General features: G+C 41.5%; 1 protein-coding gene across 6 annotated transcripts in view; it reads left to right on the forward strand.

The window, feature by feature from the left end:
- MAP2K5 (mitogen-activated protein kinase kinase 5) overlaps positions 1-27,874 on the forward strand; it is a 148,631-nt gene that overhangs the window by 50,802 nt on the left and 69,955 nt on the right. For 5 of the 6 annotated variants that reach the window (XM_082322395.1, XM_082322391.1, XM_082322393.1 and 2 more), the window contains 7 exons: positions 2,714-2,753; positions 8,916-8,984; positions 9,077-9,158; positions 13,124-13,185; positions 19,542-19,590; positions 26,814-26,887; positions 27,817-27,867. In XM_082322395.1, coding sequence (XP_082178521.1) covers positions 2,714-2,753; positions 8,916-8,984; positions 9,077-9,158; positions 13,124-13,185; positions 19,542-19,590; positions 26,814-26,887; positions 27,817-27,867 — 427 coding nt within the window. The remainder of the gene's footprint in view (positions 1-2,713; positions 2,754-8,915; positions 8,985-9,076; positions 9,159-13,123; positions 13,186-19,541; positions 19,591-26,813; positions 26,888-27,816; positions 27,868-27,874) is intronic. The other variant, XM_082322392.1, reaches the window with a different exon arrangement.

A 27,874-nucleotide genomic window follows, 5' to 3' on the forward strand; every position in this document is an offset into this window, starting at 1 on the left:
ATGTAGTACTGTCTCTTTGATTTCTCCTTACCAATAAATGATTTATAGCCACCTATTCTCAATCATGTTACAGCTTTTGCAGTGGGTCAAAAGCAAACCCCAAACAAACCCCAAGAAAAAAGGGCAGAAGAATGAACTTGTCTTCCCAGAGCCCCTTTGTGCAAGGAATGAAATTTCAGAAACGTCAAAACAGTGTTTTCCTTGAATATTTTGCATTTCAGCGCATTTAACTTCTGCTCTTTACATTTAAGTAGTTCAGCAGCTATTTAGCAACTGTTTTCAGTCGTCTTTAACATCCCCTTGTCTTTACTGTTAGGCACTGCTCAAACGCGTTCCTAGCAAGAGGAGCTGCTGTTGTAGCTGTTTATTAGGCGACCTCATTTGCCAGCCATCCTGGAGGATTTTTAAGTGTGTGTTCACTGAAATGTACAGCGTTGCTGAGGAACCTTCTGCATTTTGCTGCTTTGCTTCGTCTAATGATCTGGTTCTACAATGATGAGTTTGTTTACTTACTTTTGGAGGTGACACTGAAATCTGTGAGAGCTGACCCTTGAGATGAGACTTCACATTCCTTATAGAGTATGAATATTAGTTTAATCTCCTCGTAGACATCCATAGACTTACTGATGGGCGCAGTACGCACAAAACGCATGTTTTTCTTCATGCTGCGCACATTATTCTGTAGGATTTTTTTTTTCAGTGCATCCTTCTGAAGCTACATGAAGGTACTAAATCTTCAGGCTTTAGCTGTGCTGACTGTAACCAAAATGATCAATTCCAACTTACAGTTCTACATCATATCTAACAAAAACGTTTTCCCTACACACTCATTGGAACGGGTAATTACTGTAGCAACTACAGACTAATTTGAAGTGTTAGCTGTTAATTAAAACACTACAGAGGTGTAGGGTTGTCTTTTGGTGTAACCAAAGCTCCTATTCAAACTCCATTAATCACTTTACAGTTATTGTGTTGAGGAAGGTCAGGACAATCGAGATGCCGGATCAGCCTGGAGTAAACAAATTCCTTTCCTCCCAGGTAGCATGCCATTTGCAAGGCCACTGGACACACCGTACCCATGGGCACGGTGTCTCCTTTGTGATCCAATTCTCAGCGATAATTAAATGTTAAATTGGTACTGTCAGTGCTCTGTAAACCAAACCAGGTATCTGCCCTCTGCTGGAAATTTAACCCAAACTTCCACGGATGAATTAGCGTGCATCATAATTAAATAATCAAGTCTTCCCTTTTAATTCACTTGGAAACAGGAGATCTCTCTCATGGAAAAAAGATCAGCTTTCTTGACAAGCTAATTAAGTTGCCAAACTGTCCGGCACAGTACATATTAAGCTAACAGACGTTAAGCATGCTATCTCAACCTGTTCATTTTCTTATCATTTCTGATGATCTTAAGTCCATAATGTTTTGCCACTGTTGATTCATCCATAGTTACAGCAGAGTTCATTTACTCCGTTGGACGCGTTGATTATGCATTCAGCTACCAGTCTGTCGGAGCTTCCTCTGATGATTTTTGCTTTTTGCGTGTTGTGCTGGTATTAAATAACACTGATTTTTTTTTGGTATGCCTTTTTAAACTGTGTTTGCTCCTGAAAGCTAATGCCACTTGGTTACGTAAATGTTTATCCATGAGTTATTAAATTAAGGTGAAGTTTTTAGAAACTTCTGAGCTATTAACAGAAATTATATAAGCGCTCAGGGTTATAAATAAGATTAAACAACAGTCTCGCCCTATAGTATGTATGATTTTGCATGCCAAAAAAAACCTATTAAAGCTTTTCTTCTCCAGTAATAATTGCTAGAGGTATACAGTGGTAAAATATTATAATTCTTTAAAGTTAGTGCCACATATATGACATTACTGTGCATGGTGTCATAAATCAGTATGAGACAATAAAACTAGTGAAGAGGAAAACCTTTAATGGTTTTGTTTTTATGCAAAATTACATCGGATTTTTAGTAGACCTTTTTTTCGCCTACCTTTTTATTTTCTTACGAGTTCATGGTTAGGAATACACAAGTCATTGTTAAATAGCCAATTACAAATGTTTGTCTTCAGAAATTAAGACAAACTGCTCTGGAAATACTGGGGAAAATGATTTTGGGTGCACGTGAGCATTAACAATAATGCTTTCTAACTTTATATGCGCACGCACGTGCTAATCTTAAATAAAAATGCAGAAAGTTCATTTCGCTCATATTTTGTGTGGGTCCTGAGGTTATGACAAAGAATCAGTCATTGCCTGGTTTACTTCCCTTTGATTGATAGAGCTATGTATCTCACCGTCTTACCACCAAAAATACCCGTACGACGGGCAAACTTGCATGATAGACCTTGTTTTACGTGAAGATTCTGAATAATGGATATATCGTAATTTTACGTCATTGAAAAAAAGTGAAAGCGGATAAATTCATACTTACAAGTTTGCTATTACACTGTACAAAAGTCTTCAATGTGTAGATTTTTTTAATATAAAAGGTACAGAAGTAAAAACCTACTAAATGGTTTCATTGTGAGTGTATTCTTTTGATCAATTGTTTTCATCCGTCTTTAGAAATGCTATATAAAATTGGTTTAACGCAAAACGTATTAGCTCCAAGTCATTTTCCTGTGAAATTAGTGTATACATGTTGCACATATGTATAGAGGTAATTTTATGTGATCTCAAGTTATTTAATTTTTCCCCTCATGCAGGGCCTATCATGTCCCTAGTGGAAAAATACTAGCAGTAAAGGTAAGATATTACAGTAATTTTCCTTCTCTTTCTTTCTCTCTGTTCTTTCTTGACCTTGGTTTCCTTCCCCTCCCTCTGATTGTTAGATCTCAATTTGTTTTATTACATTGAAGTCCACGTTGTTTATGCAGCAAAACTCTAGTCCATAAATCCGGTCATTCCAAACGAGCACAGAGTTCCCAGGATCCAGGTTTCGCCCACCGGGAATTGCTTGGCACCGTGTGTAGGTACCACCACGTCTTCCCCTGGGGTTACGCGGATGCAGTCGTGGTTTGAGCCTCTCCAGCGACTGACCGGAGATGCTGCTTCACCGTCCTGAGCCCGGCGTTACAGGAGCGGGGATGGAAAGGTCGCGGGATGTCAGCCTGTACCTTCCTCTGCTAACGCCAAACTGTCCCCAAGGGCGTATTCTTGAGTGGCTCTGCAACCTCATTTTTAAATAAAGAGAATTTCCTTCTTTTCTTTAGGATAATACCCTGTTTTCCTAGGAGATTTTGTGGGTTTAACAGGTTTGTTTATTTTAATATCCCATCCCCCCCGATTGTTTTTTATCCAACTGATTTGGCTTTTTTTCCCCTTGTTAGCATCCTTTGCGGTGAAGCTGTATACTGTAGTGTTAGGCGGCCCGATAAATACCAGTCTTGTCTAAAGGTCAGTTAAAGCTATGGTAAACTAACAGTGCAGTTCTGACAACAGTATGCCAACTCTTGTATGTGATTTGTTAAATTAGATTAAATTTGTAGATTGAATTATTAATACAGTTAACCTATACAAAAATACTGAAATATGTCCTTTTTTTAGTATATCAAACAATTTTTTTTAATTTGGCGATTTTGTTAAAACTCAAAGCAGTAGAGCGTTTTGGAAAACAAATTGTTGCATTCATACAACTCCAATTAATAGTTTGGAATATAAAAAATATATTTTAAAAAACATAATTTATGGAATAATTACTTGGAAAACTGCAAAATGGGCTTTTTGTCTCTTTTTTTTTTTTTTTTGGTTGTCTTTATTTAATCGTTAAATTCTGGTGTAACCGAGTTAAACTAGAAGAATGCGGGGGTAGGAGAGGAGGGCAAGAGGAGTGATGGGAGCCAGTTGCTGCAAGCAGTAATTGGTGTTAAATGGAATTTAAAGGTATAAGATTATAGTAAGACTTCAAATGAAGCACTTATGTTTACCAGGCAGTATTTACATGTATGGTTTCAGATTTAGGCTCAGATTATTGTCTTGTGGTTCCAGTCAGATCTAATTACTAAAAGGAGATTCTGCCCATGTTTCGACTTTGCTGAGGATCACATAAATCCCTTCACTAGGAGAAATGCTTTTGACTTTCCAATGAATTGAAGAAAAGCAAATGCTTCCTCCTGGATTTGAAATGATTCTCTACATGTGGAAAATATGGAAATTGAAATAACATCCAAATAACTTCTGATTATATGGAGTACAAATATCACTTGAAAAAGTTTTTGGAAAAGTCATTTTGAAAAAGTCCTTTCAAGTGGTGTCTGTCATTCCTAAACCTGTTATGAGCAGTTGGAGTAAGACAGGAATTCTCTGAGTTGTAATAGGCACAAAAATGCAGAAAATTTTAATAATCAAAAATTTTTATTACAACTTCCAATGTGGAACTGAAAAAGCTCTTCCCCTAAATGCTGGGGTTGTGTAAGGATGCTGCTTTTCCCTGGTACCTGCTGCACTGCTTCCTCAAATCGTCTTTTTCAAGCTCTACAGAGAGCATCTTCTGTGGCGGCTCCGGCGTTGCTGCTCTGCCGCCTGCCCCGTGCTGCGGCGGGGCTGGCGGTGCCCTCGGAAGCTGCCTGGAGAGGAGGTGGAGCAAGAGAAAAATCGCACGGGCAGGAGGGGAAATGAGTTCACCCTTTGCAAGGTTAATTGAAATCACCTCCCTGTGGCAAAAAATCCTTTCCTCCCAGCAATTTCACCTCCTTGTTTCCCTTGGAGTCCAAGGGTTTGCTTAGTCCTGGTGGATAATTAGCATCCTGAAGATTTGGGAAAGTGGGTTCTCCTGTAGATAGTACCCATGGAGGTCCTGTCACTCTCAATTATACTTTTTTAGTGTGATTTCTGAAGAAATATTGCGTCAACATGTGTGTATTATCATAGTTTAAAATAACATGCCCACAAACTGGAGGTCCGGAAACCTGCTATCATAGTGATTGTGCCGGCTTGCTCTAGTAAGAAAATTACTGAGCGCAGCTATGGCTCGGCATACCCCGCAATAAAAAGAGGGTGGTAGTGCCAGCGTCTTGGCACGAGCCTCACAAGGATCAGGTGTTTTGGCAGAAGATGGCCACGCTAAAAGGGACGTCACTGGGTGGATCTGTGAAAGCAGAGCTCTGCATTTTGGGGGGCTTGTTTTGACAATAATATACAGATTTGATAGGGCAGGATAACATTCTGAAAACCTGTTGATTAAAATGCTTTCGGCTGGTAGATAATCTTGCAAGTATGTCGAACAGGAGAACAAAGCGATGCTGATACCGATGTTATAGACCAAAGCTATGTCATGACATAGTTTACGTAAACTTTACAGATAGATAATGTGCAGAGGATTTAATAGCTTTTTCTAAGGTAACTTTTTTCCTAATTAGAGGGGAAAATCCAAATGAAAAATTTGAGCATGTGCTGGCTGATTGCCAGTCTTCAACTGCTTTTAGTTTCTCCTGCTCTTAAGCTAGCATTTAAATGGACCATTTGATTAATCATTTGTATACTGACTATAATACTCCCAAATTTCCTTTGAGTTGTACATACTGTAAAAGACAATTATGTCGCCACAGATTAAATAAGTGAATTAAAACAGAATAGCAGCTTAATTTGACCTGTGATTTTGCTCTCGTTCCCTTTAGTGGAACGTATGCCACTCCAGCAAATAGATGAAGTCATCCATGACAGCTTGTGATGAATTGCCGTATTTATACTGTATATTTTAATAGCCTCACACTAATTTAAATTGAGCACAGAGTAAATTATAATTCAGTCACTTGACTGCTTGTATTTAACTTGACAACTCATCCTTATTTGTCTTGGAGGTGTAGTGGAGAGCAGAGGAAATATGCTCAGGTATTCCTCTTTTAAAAATTAACCCTTTCCACTTGAAACGTTAGGTATGTTGAGTTCCTGTACGTTATGAGCGTGCTAAGTGGTTCCAAGATTGCTGCATTTTAGGCGGGAACTTAATAAGGAAGATGTGCAGGAGTGCTTGGAGCCCCTTGCTGAATCCCAGAGGACTACTGCGTCATTTAAATTTAAAAAAAGGAAAAAAAAAAGTGCTCCCCTTGTCTAGGATCCTTCTCCAGCTCTTACCTGTGAGGCACCGTTTCGACTAGTTTTGAAATCAGGGCAGGCACTGGAGCTCGGCTGCCAGCCCTTCTTCCCCAGCCAGCCCAGGTCGCCCTTGGCCCCACCTAGATCCGTCCTGGCCATCCGCATCCCCAGGCTCGGTTGCCCCTTGGCAAGCGCGGGTGGCTGGGGACCGCTGACCAGCGGCAACCTGCCGAGCTCCTCTGTTCCTCGGCCTTTGGTTGGTAGCTTCTGGTGCAAACTTGTCAAGAAATTCTGCTCCCGCGTGTGTTGATCGGTGCGGTCTGAACTCACAGCGTGTTATTCTATGCCTGATGAATTCACTTTTCTGCTCTCAATAATTTTGAGAAAATCACGGTGATTTTTTGCTACGAAGTTCTTTCCAAAGGTGCCGTTTTGGGAAAGTTTATTGTTTAATGTTACATCGCATTTGCTCACCTGTGTTACAGTTGCGGAAGCTGCAGCCAAATCCTTCTTCATAGCTTTTTCCTTGGTAGCAATGGGTTTGAGGAGGTTTTGGGTGGTTTTTTTTTTTGTGTGTGTTTTTTTTTTGTTGTTTTTTTCTTTTTTTTTGGTATAACACTGTGCCAGTCCGTGCTTAACACTGTCAGCTCACATATTCTTGTATTTCTTTCACATATGGGTATATTTTTAACATATTCTTATGTATCTTATATTCTCACCTATACAGACTTCATTTTCTAAATAGGCTTGGAAATTTTATACAAAAGGAGGATGACCATGGAGATTACAAATGACAAATGCAGATTAAGGTGGTGCTATATACATATTTTTTTCCTCTTTCTGCCCCTATTGCAATGCTGTAAACAACATAAGGTTCCTCCAGCCTTGGCATCAGATGGGTGCCTCTCCTGTGTTCCGAGTCACGCAAGCCACACGTGTGTAGATGGAAGAAAACACGTCTGTACAGTAGTTATGCAGAGAAAGCGAGACAGCGGTCTCTCCTGATTTATTTTGTGCTGGTAGATGCTTGCCATGCCGTTGCAGTGCAGTTCTGTACGTGCCCTACCCTGTAGTATCCTGACCACTGGTAAATAGGGAAGCTCTGCTTTTCCAGGTTATCCTCGCTATTAGGATGCAGGTTCTGTACGTAAGTATAGTTAATGCAAATCAGCCAGCGACCTTTCCTCATGCCAGGTCGTGGTTGATTGGATGTCAGCGATGTATTTGACGCTGATCGTGCTAACTAGTCATTGCTCGGGTCGGCGAAGCCTTCGCAGCGAACGAGGCAGGGAAATTTCTCACTGTGAGTAGAATTTAGTGAGATAAAATTTAATTTTAGACTGTTGGCAAGATTAAATTCTGTTAATATTCAATGGGGAAACCTGATGGTATTCCAGCAAATTATTTTTAAGTTTTTCACGCTGGAAGAATGTAAGTGAATATTGTTGGCAAATGATTATTGATCTAGACAAGTGTGTTAAACGTTTCTTGGCAGCCCTGTATTACACTTACAATTTAGTTTAGTGACAGCTTTTATAAATAACCCTAAAGCAAACTCTTGATAGAAACAGGTTATCGTTTTTTCTTTTAGACAGATTTTGATACTGTAAAACGCGTGTGTTTGGCAATGGTCTCTGTGTATTTTGTTTCATCAGCAGTATACGCAGCCTATAATATCTATTCTGCTAATTCTGCAAATTGACTGGATTTTGTTTCCCTTTAGCTTAAAGTATTAAACCGTGAAATATTGTGTGATAGCAGACGGAGCCTGGCTAAATGCATTTGGAGTCCATTTTGCTTTATATAGTAGTACTTAATAATTAAGCGTGCAGCTCTTCAAATAGTCATGGCAAAGAATTGTTTCTAAAAGTTGACTTTCAGCGCTGGTTCTCTCAGAACCAGCATCCTTATTAAGAGGATCTGTCCTGGAAAATCCTGAAAACTTGTAACTGCAGGCGCTGCACCCCGCCTTCCCCGCAGCACTCGGTATTTTGGTCCTGGGGAGCGGCCTGGCTCCAAATGATGAACAACGAGGGCATGGATGCAGGAGGCAGCAGACAAGCATGGTGGCGAGCGGCGGGTCGGAGCTGCTGAGTGTTGTTTGTAGTTGTTTTGAGGAATGCTTTGGTGATGCTTACCTAAGCATCTGTACCATCTGCTGGTACTGCATTTTTTTTTCTGTATATTTAAGTTTTCCATGTTTCATACAATGTCAGGAATTTATATAGAAAGGGGGGTAAATATTAAAGAAACTGGAACTGTGAGAGTGATGGCAGGCGACGCTCCTTTAAGGCAACGCTGAGATGTTCGGAGATGCTTTCGCTACTACGGTACCTATTTAGCCCTTAGAGTTGACGTCGGCACGCTCGGCCAGGGCTGCTGGGGTCACAGCCTTCCAGGCCTTTTCACAAGACGCCTTTGGAGCGAGAAGAGTCGGTGCTGGGCAGAGGAGGAGGAGGAGGCCGTGCTGAGCAGGAGCTGGGAGGCGAGCGCACCTCGGGTGAACGCGCAGCAGCCCTGAGTTTAGCGACCTGCAGATCGACCGCGCCTGCTCTTTACATTACGCGTGGGGCTTCTCTTCAAGTTCTAACTCATCTCTTGGTCAAATGGTTAAACCACAAACCTTATGACGCTTCATGGATAAAATTGGCTGTATAACTTAGTGCACTTGTAACTGACTTTTAAAAGTAAATGTCTGTCCTTTCTATTTCCTTCCTTGGCTCATCACTCTATTAAAATATTCTTTCCCCTTATTCCTCTCTTTCCTTTTCTCACGTAAAGATAATTACTACGTGGATCTTCAGTTTTTTATTTTGAATCATTCACTTACTTTTTATGTCAACTCTGATCACGTGTCCATTTTTTGTCTTTTAGGTCATACCCTTAGATATAACACTGGAACTCCAGAAGCAGATAATGTCGGAGTTAGAAATTCTTTATAAGGTATATAGATTTTCTCATTTTCATTATTCTTGCTTATAATAATCTTACAGCAGATTTTAAAACAGGCTTCTCTTTTTCCCTTCTTTTTCCAGTGTGACTCATCATATATCATAGGATTTTATGGTGCTTTTTTTGTAGAAAACAGAATTTCATTGTGTACAGAGTTCATGGATGGTGAGTTGCGTATCTAGTGTGCTTTTGATTGCTAAGTATGTAAATGGGAAAATCATATCAAGATGTGCTTCTCCAGAATGGAGCAAAATGCAGTAGCATGACTCAAAAATATGAAGTATTAATAACTTTGCAGGTAGTTTTTAAAAAAACAGGTTAGTATTGGAATAGCGTTATATTCTCCGTGGTACGCTGTATTTTCCCTGAGTGTAACTTCCCTTACTTTTATTGAAAATGTAAATAGAAGAGAAATAAATGCTAGCTTAATTTGTGGTTTGATATTCGAGTCTTCCATACAATCTGTCCTCGCTGACAAAACAGCTGTTCCTCACTTTTACTGTTTTGATAGCCAAAACAGATTTTCTTTTAAAGAAATCTATTAACCCAATGTCCTATGTGTTTTCAGTGGAAATCGTCTCTTAATTGCAAGACAAGGAATTATTTTCTAACACAGCTGTTTAGCAGTGCTGCGCTGAGTTTCTTTTGGAGTGTACTCTTGTTTCTCCCAGTGTGAATCTTCAGGCCAACAGTATCCCCTTCCCCACAATCTGATGCCAGTGTCGTTATGGAGATGTATTAGTACTTTGCTTTGAAATCTTGTGCTGTGTGGCATTCTTGGAGAAAAGGCAGGAGAAGTATACTGATTACAGCAATTTATAATCATTGCTGCCCTCTGTGTATCAATTCTGAGAGCGTCTCGTGACAGATGCCGTCCCCTTGTGTCTCGTGCGCAAGAACCCCCTTCGCAGCGTTCAACTTTTGACATCACATTGTCGTTACAAGCAATAATCTATTCTTCTCTCCAGGATTTTCTTATGAGCCAGCATTTTATGCCCTATCCAGGTTTTTCACAAAGGTTCGGTTAAGCTGGATGTAAAGAAGTAAGGATCTAGCAAATAATTTGCTGTGGAGGGAAGGCTTTCTGGCAGGAAAAATTTCCAAAGCTAAATGTGTACCATTAAGCATCGTTGAGTAGCTTCTTTCTTTCTGATGGGGACCGCAGATAAAGCCCTTTAGGGTTTTATGGTGCATTTTGTTTTCTCCCTGTTAAAATGGTCTGTTATTACTGTTATTTCTCTCTTTATACTCCCTCTGCCCCTGTGATCGCTGTGCCCCATTTCCAAGTATGAGTATTCTCTCAGATTTTCTATATTTGATGACAAAGTATTCTATTTATTCAGCAAAGCCCACAAGTTAAATTCTTTGCTGTTCTCGTGCTGTGTGACTGTTAGCCATTTCTCTGTTCTGTCCTTGCAATTGCACTCAGACTTGCAAGCCTGTGTTAAGCAGTAGTCACATGCAGTAAGGAAGCATCTGCTCGTGCCGAAACACGCATCTGCCTAGAGTATGTGCGCTCCTAATTCAGAGATTTTTAAAAATGATGGACATAAATGCTTGCAGTTCTGAATTCTTGTTTGAAAATATTTAAGCCTTTAGGGTATGCATCCCTCATGATGTTGCACAACGATGGTGTTGACTGACCATGCACAAATTACTTGGAATTATACTGGAGATGACCTCTGGTCTGCCTCATGTTGTGCGCTCCTTCTGGCAGAAAGCAACAGCAATCATTTAAAGGAAGAACAAAATGCAAATAAAGGGACCTTGCCATATTTTTTTTTTCCCCAGACCTTTAATTTTGACGTGTAAGGATGCAGGTGAAGATAAGAAAAAATACGTTCTCACCCTGCAGATGAACAGCTTTAACCTTGACAAATTTTTAGCCCCTTTGACTGTCTTAGGCCAGTTTGTAGTATTTCCCGAATCCATGTCCCATGACTCTGTTTACCCAGTTGTATCCTGTACCGTATTCCAAAACATAGACATTTCCTTTTTAAATTACCTGGATACAGACAGATCTGCCTCTTTTGGGATCCTCATCACTCACATACACGTAGGAAAGAGGTGCACATAAAGTATCATATTGATTTTTTCCTAGCACCTGCAAGCAGGAAAAAGCCAAATAACTCCAAGTCTGCAAATACCAAAACACTGAGGTTCAACTGACCTGGATCGCCCTCCCACCTGCCAATTGATCTTAAAGAGCAAGAGAGGTGTGAAATGAGGCTTTCTAATCTTTGCCCTTTTATATTTATAATAAAGATGATGTTCTAAAGAAAGATGGTGAAATGCACTACTGCCTTTTACTTATGTTGTTGCCTCTTCTCCTTGAAACTGTTGAACAGCCGCTAAATTCTCCTTAAAAGCAGCGAGAGGTGCAGGTCATCAGACTGTACCTGGATGTCTGCACGTAATGGGAGCTAACGTTATTTGGATTTGGAAATGTCCACTACAGAATTTTTTCTCCATAGAAAAATAGCAGATTTCCCCAGTAGTTTGCAGAAAGATATTTTCCTTCATTTTTCAAACAGCGCTGCCTTTAGTAACGTCTGTAATAGTGAGACTTAGCAGTTTGGTGTATGAAAATAGGTCTTTTTTTGTCCAAAATTTAAGGATACGTTATAAGCATTAACACCTGCCGTATGATTGCCTTCTCTTTGGCTTTTGTAATAAGCAGTAAGTATCTGTGATGCTACATCCTCTTATTTCCATTAAACAGTACTTACATTTACTTTTAAAACTGAGGTTCATTATAATCCACGGGCAATGTGGACAATATAATTTGAAAGATTAAACTTAATGAACGAATAGCGGTTTCAGTGACCTGGAATCAGAGCAACATTAGTGAAGACAAACATATACTGTATTTCCGACAGTAGAGATGATGAGGAAAATGAGGGGTAAAAACCAACAACCCACCACCACAAAACCCCAATCATTAGAATAAGAAGTATAGTATAAATAAGAACTATTGTATAATTAAGGCTGAAGACTGGAATAAGGACCTTGTGACTTCTTTGGATTGCAGCATTTCAGAATGAATGGGGTTTACTTTTAAAAACTGAACCATAAGCAAAGTAGAAGGTGTAGTTTTCTTAGTTGCCGAGTATTGGTCTAACTCTTTTCCCAGTGGTGTCATCAGTAAAATCCATATGCTACACTGAGAGCAGGGTTAGATCGGTGCTGAGCACTTCTGAGAACCTCAAGCCTTGAATAAGACAACACGCTCTTGCAAGCTAACGGTAATATGCTCTGCCTGTAGTTTCCTTGTCTTCCCCCACCCCCTTTTTTTTTTTTGCCATTCTACTTGGATATTTTTAATTCTCAAATTTACTTTCTTGCCCAAGAGTTTGTATTTCACCCCAGGGATATTTTAAACACTGTTTTGGTCGTGAATCTCCTTTGCAGAAGATAAGGGAAACAATCCTTCCCGGTCCCTTGGGAATGTCCTTAGGACCATTCGAGGGCCTTAGGCTTCTCCCTTTCCCCACGAATGCGCGATGCTGGCTGGACAGGGTTATGCCAGATAGCAAGTTGTGTCCCATACTGGAGTTTACTGGCAAAACTTATCTGCTTGCCCAGGAGCTCCTTGTCTTTTATTTTCAGACATGAGTGTGGACGCAGACTGCAATGCTCAACCAAGCTTTCTCTGGTTTGATCATCGGGAGGAAGCGGCTTTAAGCAGGTGTATAAGTATCATATCAGATACCGTGTAATGCTAGCGCCAGGTCTTGGGGATGAGGGTTAGGATACTTTGGACTTTGAAGTCCAGTGTTGCTTTTTGGGATGACTTTGTTATTCCTGAGAAGTTGCTCCAAGCCTGGTGGTTTTGAGTTCTCCAGTTTTGATATTCTGTCCTGTGACTGGGAGGTTTTCTAACAGGAGTTTAAGTATTAATGCTGCAAGCAAAAATATAAGTAATGTGGGTGAAAAGAGACCTGAGTACTGTTCCATGTGTTTATTCAGAGTTTGGTAGGTTTTTAAGGTCAGCTATTTCTGACACAGTTATTGTTATATCATTGATGGTGTTTTTATTAATAACCAAGGCCTAGAAAACCCTCGTGACTTCAAATCTAGGGCAGTATTTCATTTTGTATTACCTAAGCATGTTTTGTTTGTCCCTGCAGGGGGTTCTTTGGATGTTTATAGAAAAATTCCAGAACACGTACTCGGAAGAATAGCAGTAGCTGTAAGTACTTTTTTCTTTTTGTCTTTCAGTTTTTGATTGTGCACGTAACACCTCTCTGATTTGAGCGCGCACGTGCCCCCTTGGGACACGGAGTCATCGCCAGGATCCGTGTCCTCGTTGCGTCTGTGTAAAAGGGAGGGTCCTTCCTATCTCACGCTCTTCCTGACCGTCCTGTGTGCGCAAGGACACCGGGGTTAGGAAGCCTTCCTTTAGAATGACCAACGCGTGAGTTGCCAGAGGCTCAAGAAATGTAAAAGGCTGTGATAAATTGAATGGGATGAGGAAAAAAAAATCATGAATTTGCTGGAGAACTGTGTGGTGATATTTCTTCATATCAACCCTTGCAGGATGGAGCAGTCCTCTGAATTGCCTTTATTTAGCCTTTAAGTCCTTCTGTGCTATATGATTCCTTTAAAAAGTGATTCAGAAGCCCTGTCCTAGCCCTTACGGTGATCCCTCGTCTGCTGCTTCTGCTGATTCTCCTGTGTAATTTCCATTCTAACTGTCCTCATTCTGTGCAGAGTAACTCAATTAGGTTTGCTTTCCAGGTTGAAAAATTAAGTCAGTTCCTGTTATCAAAATGCAATAGCAGAACACATTTTCTGTCTTCCCCTGTGGCGGACGTACTCCTTAAGGCGGACAGGGAGGAGGCTGAAGTTTTTATTTGGTGTGAGCCAGGCCCGACAAAGGCTGCCTGGGGACAGGCCGCTCTCCCACCCCTGTGCTGGGACCCTTCACGCGTGAGCCCCCACGGTTGAAGAGCTAATAGTCATTTTGGGGGTGGTGAGCAGGGAGATGGTTCTTCCCAGATCACAGACCATCAGTCCCCCATGTCTGCTCGGTTTGGTAGCAAGGTGGGATCCATAGAGCACCTGGTAGCCCATCATTGTGTCTCAGCAGCATTCGGTGACTTTGCGTTGCTAGAAATTCACTAGCTGTGATTGAAAACTGAGATGACAGTACAAAAAAAGAGTTCCATATTTTGCCACAGCTGAACACAGGGTAAATGACCAGTGTCTTAGTGGATCTCACAAGGGAGAGAGATACTGCTGAACAATTGCTAAATATAAGGAATACTTTGATAACTTAAGCAGTTTAAAGGATAACAAAGTTATTCTATCATGTGCCATTTAATTAAGTGCTGGGTTTTCACATTCATTATACATCAAGCTGACAATTTAAATCCTTTAATCCAACACAGGCAGCTATTTAGTCTCTGTTCATTGTAATTCACAGCTCTACTTTCTCTTAATTTGTGTGGCCTGCCCAGGGTGATGAACATCCTTCTCTGATGCTGTTTCCTCTAAGTAGTTTCAAATCTGCTCATTATATAGCTTAGCAGTTTCTTATGGAATTTGAATGCTTTTCACCTTTAGTTCAGAGTAAAAACGTTTCATCTCTTCTTCCCTATGGAGCAATGAATGATAAGTTGCTCACAGTGTCCTCATATTTCTGACGCTAAGTAGCATGTGTATAGTGTAATAATACTGGGATGGGCCTTCAAGCATTTCTTCAGGTGCTTCTCCCTTCTCCTTTTCCTTATCTCACTTCATGGTATGTACTTAATACCCCCACACTAACTTACCTTATCATTTCCTCACTTGCTTTTGTCTCTCCTCTCCCCCATCCTCCCCAGCCCACCTGGCTTGGTATTCTGCAGATGTTCTCTTCCAGTTTTTCACTTAACCATAATGGTGGTGCTTCAGCCCCATCTTTTATGTCTTGACATATATATATTTTTTGTTGTTGTTGTTGTTCACCTGCAGGGTCATCTCTTTACAAATCTGTTAGTTAGCGAGCATGACTCCCTGACATGGACAGTGAGCTGATACTGAGCTTTTTCTAGTTATTTTATTTGCTGCTTTAGCAACCTGTACCGTGCCCGCTGCAGTGCAGGGGGTCAGCAAAGAGGGGAACAAAGGAGCGGGTGCCTTCAGAGAAGGAGCTCGCCCCTTTCTCCTGCTTCTCCCTAACAGAAGGTGTGCGCTGAGGCTGAACCAGCCCTGGCAGCTTCCTCTGCTCTGGTGCTGATTTTTTTGCTCGATTGCCATAGTAGACTTGTTGGAAGGAGGTAGTGAAAGCCTTTGTTTTCTCTATAATTTATCAGTGGCAGCAGGAATGGCTCCTTTAAGTCTTCACAAATGGCTACCCTGCATCTTGGTGTCTGACATTTCAGTAGAGCCCAGCAGCCCAGTTTGTGGGTTGGGGCACCCTTTTGCCAAGTGCTGTACACAGACACCGTAATCCCCACCCCGAACAGCTTGTGAAGATTACCCAAAGCCTGGAGGATTTCTGTTCATGTACTGATGAGGAGGAGAATGTCAAACAAAAGCTGGAGGTTGCATGGGTGGATTCTGTGGACAAAATCTGGAGCTTCCGTCCTTTTTTCCAGTCTGTATGTTTTCTTTCTACCTTCCTCGCACCATATACACAGAGTCATTTGTCTTTTATTCTCCTGAGACTTGTACAATGCATTAGTCTATTGAAGCCGCTTGATAATATGTGTGACCTGCACATCTGTTAATTAGAATACCCTTTTGTTATATTTGTAGAAGTTTTTAAGGGAAACCATTTCCAGAGGAAAATGATGCAGGCACGTACAGACATTTAGCAGCATCCCAGCATCCCCTCACTCCTACTCGATGATTTTCTTGCTTCCTTTCTCGTTATACAAGTATAATCATCATGAAAAGCGATGGACTGACAACCCTTAAAAACGATTGTCCTACTCACAGCAACGAGCACGAAAGGCACGGCAAATTCCAGCTGGTCTAGAACCAGATCTGCGTCTGCTCAACAGGACACGGCAAAGGGAGCACCTTAGCCCTGTGCCGCGCTTGCCCAGTTAAGCACCGAGTTGTACTCGAGGTCGTTTCCTTGCACTGTTTGATCTCCACAGGCTGGGGCTGAACGACCTGAGACATCCCTTTCTTGACAGCCCTGACTTTCTGTAGCTGAGAGGACAGGACTGTGTTGCTACTCGTTTCTCACCCATTTCCTTCAAATACCGCTATAAATGCTTACCAGGTACCTGCAGTGCACTGCTTAATGGTCATGAATGATCTTGCTTTCTCGTACACTCCCCTCCCAACCGGATTTTCTCATGGTTTGGCAGGAAACAGAGGAGAGTTTTGTCTGCTGAGACAATCAAACATTTTCTGATGAGAGCAACTGCCACTGTATTTTTCCTGATAGGAGCCCTTATCTGCTGAGAATGAAACTGGATATCACAGGGTCACGTAGAATATACGTAGTCTTATACCATAGCGGTGTTCTGCATTCTTGTTATCCGTTTCCCAGTGAAGAAGTGATCACCATGAATTGTGACGGGCAGTCAGCTTTCAAGCTGAAATAGCAGGAATGTATTGCCGAGCCTGATACTCTTCTCCATCAGTTATTTTTTTTTGAGGAGTAAAGGGCGGGGATGAGGTTTGAGGCTGAAAGACGGGATGGTGAAAATAAAGCAAGGCAGTGAAAAGAAATCCTTAAAGGAGGAAAGCATTTGCCAGGGCGTGGGGAGAAACACTGGTTTTTCAGGGGCAGGATAAAGTGCTAAGAGAGAGGTAGAGTCTGCTGAGACTTGGGTCCCCGAGAAGCTGGAGGGATCTCTGACTTCATCGTAAAATTCATCCTGGTTGCCTGTATGCAACAGTGTCAACAAGAAGAGGAAACCTCTCTTCTTTCTTGTGTTCTTTATTTGTGCAAGGGACTGGTGTGTTTTTCCAAAGGAAAAAAGATATCTTGGGAACCCCAAAGCGATGTTGTGGTCGCTCCTGTTTTCATACTGATGTGTACTTCTTTGGGTCCGCCAGTGTAAAATTTGTTCTGCCTTTGCTCGCCACTTCACACGTTTATTTTCACTTCAATTTCTGAAGCAGTGACATTGTGCACTGTATTTTGAGTGCTAATGTTGATTGAAGTTCTCCCTGAAAGGATGTGCACTTGAACTGTCAAGAGAGTGAGTTATTGACAGCAGGTAGAAGTACTTCTTGTGTCAAGGCTTTGTCAAGTCATTGTTGCAGAACCTACTTTACTGAATACCAATAATTCCTGCTAGATGTTCAATCAAAAGATACTCTCTTCCAGCACCATTTTAGAATAATATTTAATACTTAAGAGTCCTTCCCTAATAGGCAAATGTAAGGCAAGTGAATAACGGTACTTTACACCAGGTTAGTCCATTTGAGGGGCTCCTGTGCGCATATTTGCAGCCCAGGATAAAGGGAAAAATTCTTTTCATTCCTTTGTACACTGATGCTGAGAGAATCTGAATGTGAGAGTTTGTTTAATACCATGTCTTTTATAACGGCTTATTCAGCACATGTTGCATAATAAAGATGTTTAATAAGACACAGCTGTTGATTTTTTTTTTTTCTGTAGGAAATGTTTCCTTTTTTTCTATGAAAACGTGCTTTAAAATAAATTAAATAATTTTATAATGATCTTAAAGATTTTTAAAGAGTCTAAATATGTGTTTAGTAATCAAAGCAGCTTACTGTTCTCAAAATCACTTTCACCATTGGAGGAGGCCTGAAATGTTGCACCGTCTGTCTTTATTTTTGTATCAGTACTTTTTTTTTTTCCTTCTTATATCAAAATGCTGTGTAAGTAGAATTCCCCTGTTTTGCTTTCTGAAAGGCTAACGTGAACAAGGCCACAGCGCTGGGCATGCAGAATTTGACTAAGGCCTTTTGTTACAGGTAATTACCATCTGAGGCCATGAGATGGTTGGGGATGGAGCATGAGTTTAACACTGAGGAATTGCCACCTAGAGCAATTTACTGGGGATCCGGAATCATTATTTGCTTTACAAAAGAGATTCAGATTCCACTGACATTGTTTTTGGTTACAGAATCAATTTTAAAATGAGTTTCGAATCCAATAGGAAGGCTGAAAATTACTATGCTATCTGCTTTGAGGCTGTATAGTATTTTTAGCACTTCTGCTTGATCACCGCAACAGAAGTAATTTCATTTCAGTCTACTCGGACAATGAAAGGAGTGTAATTGTTTTGTCTGAAAAACTCATACAACTGTACGAACGTCGGAAATGCTTTATTGTTCTGGCGATGCATAAAGAGAGTGTCCAAGGAAAATGAATGAAATGTCGCCTCGTAGGTGGAAACTTTGTAAAAAAGATTTGCTCTCTTAAAAGAGCTGGCTGAGACAGCAGGGGTGGTTTGGGTAGAAAGTAAGCAGTAGTAGGAGTATATTTGTTGAATCTTGTTAGTTCTCTGGGCTTGTAAAAATAGTAAATCTAGGGGAAAAATTACAATGTTAAAAATGCAAGAAGTATTGGGGTTTAATTACTTTACAGAAACAGAACCTGCAGAGAGGATAACTTGTAATATCCAACTGCTTTCTTAGTGAATCGACTGAACGGCTTGTTTAATTTGGGGCTATTATAATCATATTGTATATAGAAAATAGACCGAGTAGCAGCTGGATCCAGTGATGATCTTGCCAGATCTGACAGAGCCGTATGTACATACTCTGGGTAAGGAGGTGTCATGGGTGATTGTTTTGGGAAGTACACCTGCATTGATACTACAAATGCATGTCCTATGGATTTTCATTAAAATGCATCTCATACCTAAGTCACTCCAATGTAATACTGGAGCAACAGGTTTTTCAATTTGGTTTTAACAGTTTAGCTAGTGGCAGGAGCAAATTCTGGAATAGCAGGCCAAAGTCTGCCCCAGTTCTTGTCTTGTACGGGTCCCAGTTGTATATCTGGCGCTGTGGGATACAGTAAGGCTTGCGTTTGGTCCAGGATGAATAATATGAAGAATGAGACAATTTGTGCAGTTCAAGAAGAAATATTCAGCATTTGCATTGAGTAAGTAAAAGCATGGGAAGTAAAGGAGGAAAATGTACAAGTGCACCAAATAGGAAGAAAGGGAAAGGGAGGATGAAGTGGAAGAGGCTAGTAGAGATTCTGTTATTTTCTGGCCTTTAATTTCACTGGGGTGCTTTTGTTGCAACAAGACAAGTTATTACGCGCTTGGTCTTTCATGATTTTTGACACCCCGGCAAAGATAGATGAATTAAAAATACATTGAAATGCCTAAAGGGATTCAGTATAAGCTCAACTAACTTCAACTTACAGAGCCTGGGAAGGAGCTTATTCGTGTGTTCTTGAAGAACCTGTTGCTGTGCAGTCTGCCGCAGGTTTGCAGCGCCGGTTCATCTGGGTCCCGCGGTCCTTCGGAAGGGGTGCTTTGTCTCCCCTTCTTGTGGTCCGGGCTCCGTTCGTCGTTGGAACTTGGGTCTTTAACGACTCACGCCAGCTGAGATGTGTAGTGTTTCTTACCAGGAATCTTTAATACGTGTTGTTGTTTTTTCTTTTAAATGCAGGTTGTGAAAGGCCTTACCTATTTATGGAGTCTAAAGATTTTACACAGAGGTGAGTAACAGATGTTTTCTGTTTTCCAATGCAATACCATATTATTTTATTTTAACAACACTTTCTACAGAGACAGTAGACCATGCTAACATCTGGTTTGATTCCAGTGGAGTAATGCAGAATGAATCTTACTCATTAGCCTTGCAGATCTTCTGATAAAATATTTTTACTGCTGTTCTCTTTTATTGCCCTCCCTCCTCTCCTACAAAGAAAAAGACTAAAGAGAGAAATGAATTTTATAGAGATTTAGATGCTTAGGGATACAAACAGGTGCCCAGTGGAAAAATCAGCAAGGAAAATCAGATGTTTGACTAGTATTGAAAATAGAAGATGGATAATGAATTTTCTTATGTGCTTCAGAAATCTCACGTGACAGCCACAAGTGTTGCTAGAGTCTCGGATCTCTAAAATTGTGGCCCACTGTCCTTTAACATAGTAATGAATAATTAAAGACACTTTAAACCTGCTTGGACGTAAGCCATTTTTGGGTTTTGCTGTTTATTCTCCCTTCCGAAGCTAATCTTTATTTTTTTAAACTTCTCATATCTTTCTTGCTTTTTAGTATTGTTACGTTTTGTTAAAAATTTGTGTGTTGTGGTAAGTTAATTCAGATATACTAGAACTTTCAAAACCAATGTCAGTTCTGGAAACAGTGGAAAATGCTGTTTAAAGAACAAAGAAGCCCTTCCCCCTACACCACCCCCACCCCCCAAAAAGAAGGCAAGAGAAACTCATTACATTTATAATGTTTCTAAAGTGTCTGAAAGTAACTGCTCTGGTTCCTAATGTTGCTAACAATACTGTTTAATTTAACCCATCTGCTCACTCAGTCCGTGTGCACAGTTGGAGCATGCAGTAACCGACATCATTTGTGATTGAAAGGGAAGTGTAAAGTAGAGAGACACGTAGAAAATTTTAAGTTGCAAACCAACTAGGTAAGAGCATTTCTTCTGGGGTGCCTAGTTTTGCAGTGGCTAGAGAAGTAGGTGCGAGGCTCTGGCAAGGTGAGGAGAAATGCCTGGGTTAGGCGCCCGGTGTCCTGGGGTGATCGGTGCGAGGAGTCGGGCAGCTCTGGAGAGTCATCCAGAAATCTCTGCGCTGAGTGGGACGAAGAAGCTAATGGGAAACACTAATTACCAGTATGTATTGAGGTCCTGCCCCTCCCCGGAGCTCAGGCTCAGACTGTCCTCAGGCTTTTGTGGAGAGTTTGTAGTGGAGGAGGAGATCGATCCTCCCTTTGCGTGATGGCCCATCGAGCAGCTGTGCAACAGGGCGTCAGCTTCAATTCCTCCTCGGTCTCACAGCATCTCCTTCCTGGGAGATCGCTCTGACCTGAGAGCAGAGGCTCTCTCCTGGGTGGGAGAAAGAGGGCTGTGGTCAGAGGAGTGAGTAGAGCTCAAGTAAGGACTTGACTTTGTTACTCCCGGTCAGAGGGTGAGTGAAATGCTAAGGCTGCTGGTGTATGTGACCCTGGGCTGTCACTGGAGTAGGAGAACAAAAATAACCCAGAGCCCATGACCAGCTCGGTGGTTGGTACCAAGGAGGCTTCACTTCTGATGATGGTTTAAACATTTCACCTGCTAGCCTGGATGTTGCCAGATGCAGAGATGTCTCAGCTCCATCCACTCTCAGCAAGAGGATGAGCAGGGTAGATGCCAGAGCTGCCGCAGTGATTGTCAGAATAAATACGAAAGAAAAAGCAGCTGGAGCATCCGTGGCCGGGTATCGCTCTGTATAGGCTATGCAGTCTTTGCCATGCTTTTGTAACACCTAGAAAGAAAAAGCAGATTTGAATTTTTTTTTTTTTTTTTTCCGTTTTTCATTTTTTCAATAATGATTCTGGCCACCTATTGAATGTGATTTGGAGAGAGCATTGTGGTCAAGTATAAATACTATAACTGTAACATTTTCTTGTCGTTCTGCTGTAAATTTAGAACCTGGGTCTGATTTTTGCTTTGCCGGTAAAACAAAATCTCCCCTTCCCTATGGGTTTCATTGCCTTGATTGAAGAGCAGCTCTGAGTTTTTGATGAATTATGTATGGTCCTTGCTATGGTCTAAAGAAAAGCACAGAAACAGATTTTTCATCACACTTCAGATTCTTCTGGCCTTGGTCTGTTGCTAGATTGACCAAGGTGAGGACAGCACTGCAGAATACCATGGAGGGGATAACTAGCATTCCAGGGCTCAGCAGAGTTTCCTCAAGGGACTGGTTTTCAGTATTACTCTGTACCCATTTTTAAGATACAGAACATGTGTGTGTGCTTCTGTATCTTCAGAATGGGTTACGGAGTAATACGGTGCAAGGAGGATGCTTATTTCTCAAAGGAATCTCCTTCAGCTGTCTGCTGGTTTTAATGCATCGGAGGTAAATGGAAGAAAATTTAACCCTGACTTCCTTGCTGCCCCGTGTAAAGCAGACCATGCAGAAAGCTCGCGTAGGCTAAAAAGTCAAGAATTTCCACCGTGGTGATAAGGAAGGTGGAGAAGCAATCATCATGAAGAAGCTGTGTAAGGCAGTGCAGCAAAGGACAGTTTGTGACTAGAGCATGGATTAAAGCAAAGGAAACAAACAATGAGCAAGTCTTTTATTCCAGATCAGACATTTCAGCAAATATTACAGCTTAACTTCAAAACAAACCTTGCAACTAATGAGGTGATAGCCGTGCATATTAATAAACCCAAAGCTGTAGTCGTAGTCATCACACCCACATCAAACATAAACATAAGATTAACACCTACACCACTTCTTTGGAAGATGTGAGAATGTCCCAATGATAAGTGTGCTCTTTTCCCCAGAGGATAAGAAGTAGAAATGGAAGGGTAATGAGAAATTAACTTAGATTTAAAACAGAATTAGCAATTAAACAAGTCTAATCATGTACAAAGTCAAAGTTTGTATAAAGACAAACCAAAATCTGTCAAGTTCAAGAATAAGTATAGACCATATGCATTTTATCTGGTATGCTTTTCTCTGTTCGCACCTCCTTATTAAAAGAAATGTATGAAATAAATGTTACCCGCTTGTGTTTAATTGTACTGATCTGTATTTGTATGCCTGACTGTGTACTGGGGGCCGGTACGTGTCGCACGGTTTGGGGACCTTGGTTTCTGATTAGGTTTGGAATTTGTGTCAGTTTTTGCAAGTGTTTTCTGGTTTGTGATGTGCGAGGTGGAGCTCACTGGAGCAGAGGGGTGCTGCTTGGCAGGGACAGGCACTTGTGCAATACCGACGGGGGGGTGTTCCCGTCTTCTCAGCAGGAGCTGTAGTTCGCTGAGGATTTCACCAAAGATGACCAGAGCAGCATATGTGACTGTTCCCCCCCCTGCTTTTTTAGGTTTGTGAGAATTAATGAGCATTAGTGCTGTGTAGAAGCACAAACAAAAGTCCTGGGGGGCTGTGTGTGTATACATATATATATATATATACACACACACACACACACGTACTTGTGTTCATATATGTATAGCTAAACACATACATGCACACTCATGCACTACTTATTTAAAAAAAATAGTCGTGGCCTCTGCAAAAAGCATGCTGATGAGGTCGATATGGCAAGAAAATCTTTTCATTCTTCCAGCAGCTCCACTTTGTTAACAGTAATGTTCTGTGAGCTGTCTGCAGCTAAAACTGTGCTTTTGTCTCTCTCGTCTCCCTTGAACCTGGCGTATTGTGGTTTTGTGTTTTTAAAAGACAGAAAAAGTCAAGAGACAGCTTTTAAAAATCCAGGGCTTTTTTCCCCACAATCATTAATCTGTTTGCTTTTCAATAAAACAAGGTGACTGAAATGTTTGGTGTTCAAAAAGCTGAACCTCTGACAGTTCTGTTTACTGGTAAGTAAGAGCTTGGAGGTCCCATTTATTTGCAGAGAGGTGAAACGACTTGGGCAGATAGATCATAAAGAGGACTTGTTCATCCTCTATAATGATGCTTCATAGAAATCATTTGTATTAAGCAGGCACTGGTAATGGGAGCATAATGACCCCTCTTGGCTCTTGTTTAAATTCTTTCACTTCTAAACAGTAATATTAATCACAAGCAGATGGTGCAGAACATTATTTATGCACATTTGTTTTCCAAAACCAAAAAATGTTTAACCCATTAACTGAAGCGGTTTATGAAACAAAAAGGCTAATTTACTGATTGGGTGATTTTTCTCCCCACTTCCAATATGAGATGTTTTGTGAAGTGACATTTTTGTCTGGCATTGTCGCTTCCTTTTTTCTTGAGGAAATCAACGCAACCGCTGGAATTCATAGCAAGTATTTGCTTAAACCCCCCACTTGCGGTGCTATTTAAATTCCGCTGCAAGGACAGACAGTACTTGTCCTTAGCAGTGCTTGGTTGGCTGCAGCTTGCTCGGTAGAGTCCCCGACTTGCATAGCTTCCCTTCCTTAAGGGGCTGATTGCTTTTTTTCTTTTGGAATTTCTTTTTCTGTTAGATCTGTTTGTGGAAGGATTTCAGGATCAAGCAATGCTTAATGAATGACAGATGGGGTTTTTTTTAATTATATCGACTTACTGTCACATCCCACATGGTAGCAGGGAAGGGGAGATGGGGTCTGCAGGTCCCCAGTGGCATGAGGTGGAGATGGGGTCTGCAGGTCCCCAGTGGCACGAGGTGATGGCTGGATAGAGCCTTGGCTCTTCGTGGTGGGACAGGGGATAAACGTGGCGTGGTGGTTCCCTCTGGTGGGTCGCGTTAAGGGAAGGAGGGCTTGCGGGCAGCGCTTGGAGAACATCGTGCCTCTTGCTCTGAACTCATGACATGGCCGAGTCCTCGTGGAAAGAAAATTTGGCTACGTGCGTGTTGCCTCGTCATCGCTTTTTGCAAGGTTGTAGTGTTTCACGCTTAGAGCTTCCTTCTGCCTTCCAGGCTCCTCAGTCTTCCCAGAGTGAAAGGATTTTTGTATTGTTAAAAAATAATGCAGTTGATCCGGTCTTGCTCCCACAAACCAAATGTGTCTCTTGTCCATTTGGTTATTAATTATTTTTATGACATCCTTTACAATTCAAAGCAAGGGCCTCTTGTTACACTGCAGTTTTCTTTTAAAAGTGTGAGTACTGTAAGCAGCTGGGTTTGTGGTGCAGAATGTCGGTATTTTCTGTGGGTGTCGTTGCATCTGCTGTTCATTACAATTCAGCGCGAGCCTAGGAGCGAGGTAGCCCTGTGGGCTGCCATATTTTTAGAAAGAAGGTTAGACAGGATTACTGTGCAACTCACTGTTCTTCTCGGGATCCGGGATAGAGCCTGCTGTGGTACTCGGCACGTCTTGTCGGATTTAGCAAAGTCGCTGGACACCGCAGAGGAGCGCGCTGCTCAGCGGGTTGCCGTAAGCAAATATTTGAGTCTTCCTGAAGATTTAGTTAGAAAACACATTCCTAAAATGTTGTTAGGAAGCGTATGGGAGATTTTGTGACTGCGTGGATTGCTCTGTAGTGGGGGTTTGTCTCATCGCCTGAGGCGGGGGAATAGGTAAAAATCCATCAAAAATGCAGCACGTGGATTGGTTTCCTGAAGATGAAATGGAGATCGGGGTACGCGAACTGAGGCTGGCAGTGCTGTAACAAGATGAAGAGACTTGTGACTGATGTTTCTTTTGGCTTTGGGGGGAAATTGCAAAACGTGCTAGCAGTATTAATACCTAACTTAAAACGTACGGATCCACTTAAGCTATATAACGTACTATTGAATGCTCCCCTTTTTTGAAACTGGATTTTAGCTCAAATATAGGAAAGCATTTAATCAGCTTGTTAATTGAGGTTATACATTTCTATGTTACAGAGACAAATTAAGCAAGCTACTGTGGTACCAGAAAACATCTGCTAAACAAAGGCAAACTTAATGATAAACAAAATTAGGTTCTTTTCTAGTTGGGTTTCATCCATCTGCACCCAACTAGTGTTCACTTGTAAAGAAGGCAGAGATACAAGCTATTGCTTTTAATCCGTTTTGACAGAAGAAAGCAGTGATTAGGCAAAGCCACTGTGCTCTAATCTTCCCAAGTTTAAGCCAGGCCGTAACGCGCACACGATGCTTCCCGACTGGCATCCCTGGGACAGAAGGATGCTCGATGTCTCCTGCGCCACAGTCAGGCTGGATGTTCAGCAGTTTATTCACACTTTGGTTTTACAGTATGCAACAGAAGCGTACTAACTTCTTTCGGCATCCGAGGGGGTCAGCGTTAAGATCTTTACGCTGACAATCTGGCTTTACGAAGTACATTGATGTTTTGTTGGCTGGAGCAGGATTAGTAATCATTTTAAGGCGTTGCTGGCAGTTAACCTCTAAAAGCGTAGAAACTGTGAAATCGGGGCCGTTTCACGCAGCAGAAGCCATGGAGGTGGAAGCCAGTAGCTTTGAATAACGGTGTGCGCAAGAGCAAAGCTGCGCTGTCTGCGTTCCTGGGGCAGGAGGAGGCTCGAATGTGCTTGTGTGTTTGTGCTTTCCCTGTGTTCCCAGATGCGGGTGTTTGTATGGGATACTTTGTATTTGTAATTTTTATAGAATGCTAAATTCTGCTCTTGTGGCTACCTGGAATTAAGGGAGGGCTGTTAGAGAAGAGGGAGGCAGGGTTAATTGCGGTGCTAGAATACAAAGTCGCAGGGCTGGGATGAACCTTAAGAGGTCAGCTCGGCTGTCCCTTGGCACTAAAACAGCCTTCGCCGTTTGCACCGCTGCTTTTGGCTTGTGCCTAAATTGTCCAGTGACGGAGTTTGTTCCCTCTCTGTCTTTTCCACTCCACGCCATAATCTGCAGATCCTTTTTTGCAGACCTGCTCCAGCCTACACTTCAGGCAGTTGTTTAATCCTATATTTATGCAGTTGATTAATCCCTGTCTAAGTGTAGCGCTTCCACTTGTCCCTGTTGAATGTCATTTTTTCAGTCTGATTTTCCAATTTGAATTCTAGGTCCCATCCTTCGGCGCACTTGCGGTCCCTCCCGGATTGGTGTCACCTGCAGCTTTGCGCTCGATGACCTTAAGGGTCTTTTCCAACCTAAATGATTCTATGGTTTAATAACATAGATTATCGGTATTTGAGAGGTACAGATATAATGTCGTCAGTGCTAGTGACTGTTACAAACCAGAGGTTGCATTTGAAATACGTCTTTGAAATATTTCCTATCAAAATCCATCATGCCAATACTCGTAACGATCTCTATATCCGATGCGTAGCTAGGAGAATATAGATTAAATGCCGTTTTGTTCCCTCAACAGATGTGAAGCCGTCCAACATGTTGGTGAACACACGAGGCCAGGTGAAGCTCTGCGACTTCGGGGTTAGCACTCAGGTAATTCCCCCTTCAGATATCTGCCCGCTCTCTTTCCAATGTCAAAGTCACCTGGCTGCCAGACAGACAGCCCCACAGCCAGCTCCCCTCTGCTGGGACAGCCCTATTCATTTTTAATCTCCGGGCGACTTTTCTTCATCTGAATATGATTGTTCATTGTTTAATGACAGTAAAAACTGCTGATATTGTAATTACTACTTACGAATAGCAAACTTCATTGATATGCAGCTTTGATATGAAAGCGTTTTGGCCAGACAAAAGGGAGGGCAGAACGAGAGATGTGTCTGGGGAGCCCAACTGGCCCACAATAAAAATTAATATTGGGAGTAACAATAGTGGTGGGCTTTTACAATGTGCAGCACAAATTTTAATTAATTTCCATTTTGGGCCTCCCTGGAGAACTTCTCTGATAGTGACCCGTGAGCTTGCTGTGATGTTGATTTGAATTTCAGCACCTTTACTCTCAGCCAAACATGAGGACCAAAGAGAAGGTCAGCCTTGTATTATAAGTTGTCAGAGTCTGTTGTCCCTCCAGCGTATTTAGTGCTCGTTGCATTCAAGTGATGAATGTGGCTTTATTCACATCTTGAGCCAGCTGACTGAAAAATGAGCGCGTTCAATCCTACTTCAAATTGACTTTTTATATCAGACTGGTTTGGGGTACTAAAGCGATAAGCATCCTGTTTAACAGAATTGTTTAAGGTTATCTGCCATAAACTGTAATGCAGTGCTTGTTTAAATTGGAACCCTCGTTCCGAACAAAAGAGAGATTTAATCATTTTTAATGCCTTTGCCGATAAATTTGTTCCCTTTTACATAATTTTTAGTTGATTTATAGGAATGATGATTGTAGGTTAAATGAGGAATAATTGCCCATTTTATTTCCACATTATCTTTATATTGTTCTAACAGACTGTTTTGTCTGATAGCTGGTGAATTCTATAGCCAAGACGTATGTTGGAACAAATGCTTATATGGCGGTAAGTG

This window comes from Platalea leucorodia, assembly GCF_965183815.1.
Source record: "Platalea leucorodia genome assembly, chromosome: 9".
NCBI lineage: Eukaryota > Metazoa > Chordata > Aves > Pelecaniformes > Threskiornithidae > Platalea > Platalea leucorodia.